General features: G+C 34.1%; 2 protein-coding genes across 2 annotated transcripts; one reads left to right on the top strand and one right to left on the bottom strand.

Moving 5' to 3' along the window:
* Nucleotides 1–2,231: 2,231 nt before the first annotated feature.
* On the top strand, nt 2,232–6,443 carry LOC141684173 (nuclear pore complex protein NUP58). Its single transcript, XM_074489011.1, has 6 exons — nt 2,232–2,643; nt 2,724–2,838; nt 3,437–3,907; nt 4,372–4,876; nt 5,355–5,395; nt 6,005–6,443. The coding sequence occupies exons 1-6, from the start codon at nt 2,399–2,401 to the stop codon at nt 6,041–6,043; spliced, it is 1,416 nt and encodes a 471-aa protein (XP_074345112.1). The 5' UTR covers nt 2,232–2,398; the 3' UTR covers nt 6,044–6,443.
* A 1,758-nt stretch (nt 6,444–8,201) lies between these two features.
* Nucleotides 8,202–8,609, bottom strand: LOC141685635 (uncharacterized). Its single transcript, XM_074490729.1, has one exon. The coding sequence runs from the start codon at nt 8,607–8,609 to the stop codon at nt 8,202–8,204; it is 408 nt and encodes a 135-aa protein (XP_074346830.1).
* Nucleotides 8,610–10,119: the final 1,510 nt, after the last annotated feature.

Genomic DNA, 10,119 nt, shown 5'->3' with positions numbered 1-10,119 from the left:
ATGGAAGCATGCCATAGATTCTAATCCCCTGTAATTCATAAGCCTTGATATATTTTTAAAAGAAACACACTATTAAGCTCTTCACACATCTTCATATAGTTGTGAATACAGCAAACCAATATGGATTAGATCTCTTCATATCCCTTATCTCAAAACAACACAATCATAATAGTCATCATTCATTAATCAAATATAAAGCTAAAATCCTAAAACATTCCTAGTTGTTACATCTAAGAAATACTTTTTGAGCCAAAAAGCCCAAAATTAATAAATGTAAATAATAAAATCTTCATGAATTTGGTACGTAAAGCAATGTTAACTAAATATCAAGAACCAATGCAAGAATTGCAAGAAAAAGCTTAAACACAGAAAGACATGCTAAATTAAGTTCTATACTATTTTTTAAGTCCAAAATATAAGGAGAATATTAATTAATTGAACAAATCTAAATACAGAGCTCATTACAAACTCCAATAAGATCGATACTCCGGAAAGATCGATGAATATAGAATTGAATATAAACCCCTATAAGATTAATATGTAAACTGAGAAAACAAACAGTGACAATAGGTTTATTGATAGCATGAATATCGTACCTGCCAAGAACATCAAGGACCATACACCCATTTCTTGAGAATTTCATTTCAAATCCGCTTGCAAAATGAATTAATATGACAATAGAGAATGAAATCAGATAGATAAAATAATAGATGCATCAAAAATGGCACATGTAAAAACATACAAATTTATACAATCAACAGAAGACATAAGTAATTACACATATAGTTTACCAGATGGAATCAACTGTGTGAAGAACATATCATCACCATTGACTTTTTCTTCGTTCTATTCTATAGTTTGATTTGATTATTTGATAAAAGGGCAGGATAATATATACACACGACGTATATATAACACAACCAAAATATTGTTTCCGAGATTAGATCATTTAGTATTTATAGATTATAGATCTATAACCGAGGTGAAGTAATTAGGATTACGATTATGAGTAGGAACTTTCAATTTCTCAAAAACCTTTCAATTTCTGCCAAAACTTTAAAACTTTAATTAATTTTTCAAACACCGAAAAATTAGGAAACACAAGAGAACAACAATACAGAACATGAGAATTTGGAGGAGTCACATTATACACATGTGATTTTCCTTTATAAAATCATTTGATTTTTCTTTATAAAATTTTATGCCACAGGAGCACCTGATTATCTTGAACCATTAGCCATATGTCAAAGTCGACAATGTTATTAAATTTGTTAGAACCTTTAAACACTTAGATGGTAATAATAGTGTTGAATTTTTTTTACCAAACATTTTTTACAAGATATATAAATATATGGTCTTGTTTTCGAATACTTTTGTTTATTATAAATTATAAAAGGTAATTATTGTGGAGTATACTTAAATTTATGTAACACCCTTTTTTTTTAAATTGTAACATCGTCATTTTATTATCTCACTGAAAATTATTTATACTTATTAAAATATGATCAAATTATTGTGATGAATTGAACACATTAATGTGATTCGATATTGTTATCGTATCCGTTGAAATATTGGAACTTTTTTGGAATTATCAAAATTCAATGAGATATATAAATTATTTTATTTAATTGAAGATACGGTGATAATTTATAAATAGAGAAATTATAGGAATTTGTGAATTCCCATGCAATTTAAATTCTTTTTGTTGCGATGATTCGAAAAATTGACAAAAATTCAAGTTTTCTAATATATTTTTTTAATTTTTTTACATAATACCCTCTCATCAAATTCATATTAGTATTAAATTACCCATTTCATAAATGTGTATTACGTTTATTTTTGGTCACCAATTTAAAAAAATGATATTCTTGTAATATATTTTTTGGCCACCAATTTAAAAAAATGATATTCTTATAATATTATCTATAAAAAGGTATTTTTTGCCATAAACTCGATGATTCTAAGAAATCTTGGACTAATGAATATATCCTAGTGATTAGACTTTTCAAATATGATTAATCGTTATATATATTTCATAAATATATGATATTGAAATTAATAAACTAAGTTTATTTTATTAATTTAATATATCAGATTAATATTTTGAATAATAATTTTGACTACATTTTACATTAATTACGATAAACTTTTGTAAGTGTCAGATTATGGACTTGATTTGGGATCGAAATTGGACTAATATTAATATTATTACGGGAGGGAGAATTAATATTTTGCAAAAACCGCATATTGGTTGGGTGTGCAGGCAAACCCGCACCCGGAGCCCTCTTCTTGTGGAGCAGCTCTAGGGTTCATGAATTAGGGTTTAGTTAACCCCCCATCTTTACCATCTTCACACTAATCAACACATTGAGAGCTTCAATTCAATCAATCCAGCACAATGTCATTCTCCTTCACTCCTCCACAGCAACAACAACAAACACCATCCCTCTTTCAACAACCACAACAACAACAATCCCCTTTTCAACAACCCTCTCCGTTCAATTTTCAACCGCAACAGCAACAACAACAGCAATTTCAACAAAATCAACTCTTTTTGTTTACTAACGATAAGGCTCCGGCTAGTTACGGCACTAAATGGACTGACCTTCATCCTGATTCTCAGAAATTCCTCCTTCAAATTGAGTACGTTGTTAATGCCTGTTTGTGCTTTTTTTTATTGTCGCTTTTCGATGTGTAATTTTTTTTTTTTTTTTTGTTATTAGGGAGCGAATCTTGGAGTACAGAGATGAGAGTCAACGGTTGGACCAGTGTAGTAGGCTTTATGATTCTTCGGTTTCCAATGACGTGTTTGAGCTTGATGCTAGTGTTGTTGTTCAGGTTGTTACTCTTTCTTTATTGGCTTACTGTATTTGATTCAACTACATTACTGTATCACATAACATCTACTTTATGTATGTATGCTTTTTCTCTTTTACCAAAGTTTACTGTTTGTGTATACTGTATTATAACTTACAGGGTTTATGATAACATTTGAGATAAGGTTTATGTTGTACCATAAGAAAAAGTATTCATTGTGCTTAGTGTTGTATATGTTTCTAAGGCTGTCTTCTTTAGCCTAAATATATTACATAATTAACCTTTTTAAAATCACGGAGCCCCGGTAATGTATAAAAAGATTCAAGTTACCTTTGCTTGCAGAAATTTTCCTATTTCAACTTTACCAGATCTAAACTTTTCCGATTATGTAAACAATGTTGTGAGTGATACTGGTGGTATCATATGACTGAGAGCATTTCCTTTCCGGATTCGTGTTAAATAGTTTTTTTTACTAACCTGCGGTACAAGTACTTTTCACATATTACATAAATAGGATCTCTTTTGATTTTTTTTTCATTTGAAATGAAACTTCCCAATATGCCACATTTTCTTTTTAAAAGTTAATTTTTTTGTGTGCTGTCTGTATTTCTATCTGCAGGAACTTGGTGGAATTAGTACAGCAATGGAACGACAAAAAGCTGTTATACAAGAGCTAATGGTTGTTGTGAAAGATATGTTACGCAACACAGAGGTTGCTGTTCGTTCGTTTATGATGTTACGTCCTCGGTTTATTCACTCCAGTGGAGGTGCTATCTCAAATGCCACATCGTCATCTCAGTATACAGGAGCAATGACTTCAAGTGCAAGTGGTCAACCAGCAGGGGCACCAATGATGCCTGTTTACGATTTTTATAGTGGACTCCCCAAGAAACCATCTCCATTCCTGCAGCAAACCATTGCAACATTTGAGAAGTATATTGGAGAGTCTCGCCAGTGGATTGAAGAGTTAGAAGAGTTACTACGTTTAGATTCTGAGAAGAACTCTCTGAACTCTAGTTCCTCATTATTGCTATCACTTCCCAAAGTCATGTCAAACGTCCATGACTTTTTTGTACATGTAGCGGCCAAGGTAAATTATACTAAAATTTCTCTGGTTTCTGACTCGAGTTTTAATTGTGGTGCTTAACTCTTCAATCCATGGTGTTTATCTGAGTTCAGGCTGTTTTCTTAGTAACTTTTCATCGCATATGTGATATGTCTGAGTAATTATCTATGTAGAATGTTACAGGCTCTGGACTCTCGCGCGCATGTGTGTATTTATTTATACCTTATAAGTTTGCACATTTTTCATTTCCGAAACCTGCCAATTACAGTATGATTTATGAATGGGCCATCCTCTTATTAAGTATAACGGGATTCTAGTAAATTACAATCATAAATTCATCACATGCCATCCTTCTATGAAATATATTTTGTTCGTAGACTTACCTGTACCTGTTTCATTGTTTCCTTTTGGTCTACTGTTTAATTTTCTGAAATTTATCTTCATTAGCATGCACATTATAAATTCCTTACGTAAAGTATGTCATGTAGGTTGAAAGCATACATCAATACATGGAGTCCATGAAAGCTGCATATCTTGCTGACCAGCGGCGGCGGGGTCATATAATTGATCCGTTCCTTGAGGCTGATAGAAGGGAGACTGCCAAACAAGAAGCTGCTGCTCGCAGGGTTCACCCTACGCAGCATTTGCCAGCAAATCCACAACCATCGACTCAGGTTGCTGGTTTGTTTGCAAGCACAGCTGCTCCTGGAACATCTGCTACACCTCAAACAGCTGCTGGCTTTTCTTCTGCACCATCTGGGAGCGGGTCCACACTTTTTAGTACACCAGCTGCCTCCACACCATCATCTTCTCTGTTCTCAACTCCTGCCACATCTGCTCCTGTGTCCTCCTTGTTTGGATCAACTGCTTCACCTCAAACATCACTTTTTGGCTCCTTGTCTACTTCAACACCTTCCTTTACTAATACAGCTCCACTATTTGGCTCAACTCCTGCTGCTGGAGTGTCTTCTTTTGCAACACCATTTGCTACAGGTATCCCTTTAATCTGAAACATTTGCAAGCTTTACTGCTCGATTTATATGTATAATAGGTTCTCTTTGAAAATATAACATTCACTGAGAGCAATCCCCGTGACATTAGCCTCAAGACAAAACACACTCCTAATAAAAGAGGAAACAGTTAAATAAAAATAAACAAGAAATTGTTTCCCGCGTTAGAATTCCACTCAGATGGTGATTTTCTCAAAATGAATCTTGAATAAAATTACTAGCTGGTAAATAGATCCTCTTTCTGTTGATACTATAATGTTAGTAAATATACAATATCTCATTTGTATTTATTGTTTCCTAGTAATATATTTCGGCTATCTTATTAAGTATGTAAATAGCTTATATTTCATTTGCTGGTATTACCTTTACAAATTTTCACTACCTCTTTTGTATGTCTTGTCTCCTAGTTCTGCATTTTAGCTTTTTTCTTTAATATCTTGATATATTCTTTTGTTGAATAGGACCTGCGACAGGATCAGGGGCAAGTTTTAACACTACATCTGTGAGTATTTCCAACTCCCTGTGCCTTATGTAGTTGATGTGTTTTCTACACTGTGACATGTGTAATCTTTGTATAAGCTGATATATAGGACAGTATAAACTTTTTACAATAGGACTTGTATAAAGCCAACATTCTTAGCACTGTAATTCCATATGATTCAGTAACCGGTTAGCAGTATCATTAATGTGAATAAAAAATATAAATTAGCTAATGAAAGCCATTGTTGAACCGAAATTTCCGGAACTGCTATATGCAGCATACAAGATTTTTGTGAGATGATTGTTTGAATATCTTTGTAATTAAATGCCGGTCAACCCAAAGTTACTTAGTGGTGTACCTATGATAGTGTACCTCGTGAAGTAATTTGGAGGAGTTCCAAGGATAGATGGGTGTCGTGGAGGTATATAAACAAAATATGGTTCGGGACTGGGGGAGCAAAATAATTTCCATTAGGGAATATGAGGTTAGGTTCGGGGATTGATTTCGGGTTTGGTAACATAGCTTGTGTATGTATTGCTTTAACTTCTTAATTATGCGAATGTCATGTTTATGTTGTTTAGAAGATTGCATTAGATGCTCAGTTTGAGCCCTCATTGTTTCCACTTGCAGAAATCAAGAGCTAAAAGTCGCACTGGGGGCCGACGCTAGTGGCAAATTGTTAGATGCATGAAAACAGAGCATGCTCGACTTTCCATATTTGCATATGATGAATATGCATTTGATGAAGAACTAGTATTCATGATGCTCGAGCCTTTGATGAAGAACTAGTATTCATGATGCTCGAGCCTTGAATGCTTTAACTGATTTATCAGTTGATCAAACTTATGTATCATTTTTTATTCTCTCAGTTTTAGTTTTCTCATTCCCTCCAGACTGTTTCTAGAGGTGATTGAAAACACTGTAAAGGTCTAGCTTTCTAGCTTAGACGTTTAGTAATGGTAAAAGAATTTCTACTTTGGTAAATTAGAAGTTCTTGTAATGGTTTGCATTTTGTATTTGTTGTATAAGCAATTCCGATTGGATTTAATACTAGATGAAATTTACTTAATTTCTGGTTTATGCATTTACATATTAACAGCCGGATGGTTGTATAGATTAACTATTTGTTAGTAATTGGCTCCATAGAATTGCCTATTCTCGTGTAAAACATCATTAATTCTGCCTTTATCTACTGATTAATCAACCTTTCAGATTAGGAGCAGAAAGAAGGAAGCTTAACTAAAGTTAAGTCATCATTTGCACAGTTAACGTCACATCAAACACGTTAAAAATCCCAAAACCATCGCACATTACAAACCTAGTAAAAATAAGATTAGCGAGGATCATCACTAAACACATTAAAAATACCCAAAGGAAAGTTCAAACAGTTGGGGAAAACTTTCCCCTTAATTTCTAACATTGTGACCTCTGATACTTCTACTTTTAGTTGGAACTTGCAAGTCTAATTCGGGAGTCATTGTCACGTAGCCTTTGAGTTGGAAACGAGTCCAAACTCTTTTTTTTGACAGAAAACGAGTCCAAACCTAAACTAATCCACATAAAAAGAGCAGGGTCACTGATCAACTCATTTGATTGAAAATGATCCAAAAACCGTTTGAGGGCTCATTTTAAAATAATAATGTTTAAAATACATAAATATCAACATAAAATTTAATCATCATTTTTTTGTCAGAAAATTTTATCATGATTAATATAAGGGCTTGTTTGAAAAATAAGGCCAAACATATTTTTTCAAAAATACTTTCATTTTTTTTAAAAAAATGTGCAAACATACTAGTTTTCAATATATATATATATATATATATATATATATATATATATAGGGTAACAATTCATGGAGGACTCCCTTAGATAGAGATCCGTAGAGAACCATTATTTAAAAAATGTAAATACATAATTTATTTCATTTTTCATCATATATAGTTATAAATTTTAATTACCAAATTAAAAAATGAAATTACACAATTTTTTTAATATGAAATCATTAAAATTTGATAAAATAATTTAAAGTGGTTATGTAGTAAAATCACAATAAAATCACATTTATCGAAAAATATTCTACAGTAAAATTAAATTTAAAATCAATTATTTTTTCAAAATTCAATTATTAAACGTTTTATTATATTTAAATATAATTATTATTCTAAATTAGCAACGAATTTGAGCAAATTCTATAATAGGTACAAGAGTTCTCTACGGTTCTCTACATAAGAGATTCTCTCTTGAAAAAAGGCCTATATATATATATATTTGCAAAAATAAGGTTTTCTGCAACTCGATTCAACTATATTAAGCTTTCGACCAAGTTTCTTCAACTACATGTAATCTCAAATGCAACAAAAAACTCGATTCAACTAGTTGCATAGCTGATTGATTTTGGTTGCACCGTATTTTTGCAATTTTTTTATAAAATAGTAAAATCCTAAAAAAACTTAAAAAAGTTATTACTTTTGGTAATTTCTCTTGATATAGTTAATCAACCAACTTTTTAGTTATCTAATTATATTTTGTATGAATGTGAGTGTTTATTTCAAATTAGATAATAAATACCGTAGAACTTGTTACATGAATTAGATATTTCAAAATATATTATTTTGTGTATCTAACTACATAGTTCAAATAAAATTTAACATATGATTCAAAAAGATAATAACGATGTAATACACTATAAATATAATAAATAATTCCAAAAAATATGTAGTTGGAGAATTGAATAAGGTATATGATTATGTAGTTGCAGATCATGTACAGGGGGCAACCTCTTTAAATTTTTAATTTAGTTAAATATGTATATAAAAATTAAAAATTATCCCCTTAATTTTTGCAAAAAAAGGTAAGAAGAGGGGGCTGCCTTGAAAGCATGTATTCCCGTTCTTCCCATGATTGCATTGCAAGTTGATCCAGCTTTTACCACTACAAAGTCTAACATCTGTGTTGCTTGTCTTGGTTTCTGCCCTATGGTCATCGACAACTTAATTATCCCTTCCACGGGGAACTCAACTCCAGCAAAACCATATATTGACATGTCAGTTGGGGTTAATTGAGAGTCATTGTAACTCAACCTTATAAAGATATCATGAAGTAAGATGTCCACCGAGACACCATTGTCGACAAGGACTCTATTCACCGTGTTGTTCCCTATTATCGGTGTTATAACCAGATGATCGTCATGAGGAAATTTGTCACCCTCTATATTAAAATCACCAAATGTCATTGTTACTCCTGTCCTGGCCCTATTCGGGGCTTCTCCGACAATATGCTTAACTTCTCTAGTATATGTTTTTCTTGAGTTTTTAGATGAACCAGCAGCAGTTGGTCCTCCAAAGATCATATTTATCACTGGCCCTCGAGGTCGTGGTCCTCCAAAGATTGCGTTTATCACCGGTTCGCTGGGTTGGGAATTTCGCCCCTAATCATCTGGATCCCTTTTGCGATCATCGAAGTTCCTTCTTCCACTATTACTCCTATCTCCTCCATCTCTAGTATACTTGCTCAGCCTTCCTTTTCGAATGAGAGATTCAATTTCATCCTTGCTCTTATCTAGCTTGGTAGGATCAGCCTTCAGGGGCTTCAGCCAACGAAGATCTCTATCTTTCTCGATTTCCATCAAGATCTGACTTCTAGGAGCGTTCAGCTTAGCATATTCGACGAACGTTTTCCCAGGTCCTCCCTTCTTCGGGGTTGAATCAATGTCTTTCTCGGTTCTAGGATAATTGTCCTTATCATTATATTCCATATCAGTTTTACGCTTCTTGCCACCAGCGGGCTCGTTGTTCACCACCGTATTTCTCATACTTTCTTCCACCTTAATATACTTTCTGGCCCTATCTTGGAGCTGTAACATGCTTTCAGGGGGGGGGGGGGCGCTTGGCTAACAACATCTTGAAGAACTCGTCCCTAGTTCCCTGCTACAGTGCTATCATAACTACCTTGTCATCAAGGTCTGGGACCTTCAAAACTTCCTTTGTCAAACGGTTCAGATTATCTCTCAAGGACTCCTTTGCTCCTTGCACAATGCTCATGAGAGATGCCGAACTTTTCTCATGTACTCTTCCACGGATGAATTACTTGATGAAAGCTTGACTCAAGTCTCTAAAGGATCCAATTGAATTCGGAGTCAAACGGCTATACCACATTTGAGTCATTCCCGACAGGGTTTGGGGAAAGGCCCGACACTTAATAGCGTCATTCACGGGCTGCAACAACAGTGCATTAGAGAATGTTCTGACATGATTAGCGGGATCCCCGGTTCCATCATAAGCTTTGATGGTTGGCATCTTAAACTTCCTTTAGATGTGGGCATTCATTATCTCTTCAGTGAATGGTGGAGTTGGATCATCAGGATCTCCTAGGGGCAGAAGATCACTTGGATCAGCCCTCGGGACAACAATCCTTCTTTGTAGCGGACCATCCAGGTCTATGATTGGAGGAGGATTTCTCCTTCTCGGAGGTAGTGGGGGTCTTGGGGTCAGGTGCGCCTCCAGGTCGCGCTTCAGCCTTTGGATCTCAGCTTCGTGAGCCCTGATCTTCTCCTACACATCTTGGGGATTCGTCCCTCGGGTGCTCCTAGGACGCTGATTAACATCAGGCATTAGTTCTTTACTAGCACTCTTCTTTCTTAGAGCCATATCATCATCCGAAGATTCAGAGTCTCTCTCAGTATAAGGCCTAGAGAATTCTTGATCTTCCGAAATAGAAGCCAAACCACGTATGTATTAGGGCGT

Source organism: Apium graveolens, chromosome 9, assembly GCF_009905375.1.
Source record: "Apium graveolens cultivar Ventura chromosome 9, ASM990537v1, whole genome shotgun sequence".
In the NCBI taxonomy this organism is placed as follows: domain Eukaryota; kingdom Viridiplantae; phylum Streptophyta; class Magnoliopsida; order Apiales; family Apiaceae; genus Apium; species Apium graveolens.
The sequence above is the reverse complement of the archived record's forward strand: the minus strand, read 5'-3'. Positions and strand labels throughout refer to the sequence as shown.

Bases quoted from the DNA above. Each gene is read 5' to 3' on its own strand.
- LOC141684173 (XM_074489011.1), top strand. From the start codon at position 2,399: ATGTCATTCTCCTTCACTCCTCCACAGCAACAACAACAAACACCATCC. The intron at 2,644-2,723 runs GTACGTTGTTAA...TTTTGTTATTAG, and splicing joins AAATTCCTCCTTCAAATTGA to GGAGCGAATCTTGGAGTACA. The intron at 5,396-6,004 runs GTGAGTATTTCC...TTCCACTTGCAG, and splicing joins CAAGTTTTAACACTACATCT to AAATCAAGAGCTAAAAGTCG.
- LOC141685635 (XM_074490729.1), bottom strand. From the start codon at position 8,609: ATGACATTTGGTGATTTTAATATAGAGGGTGACAAATTTCCTCATGAC.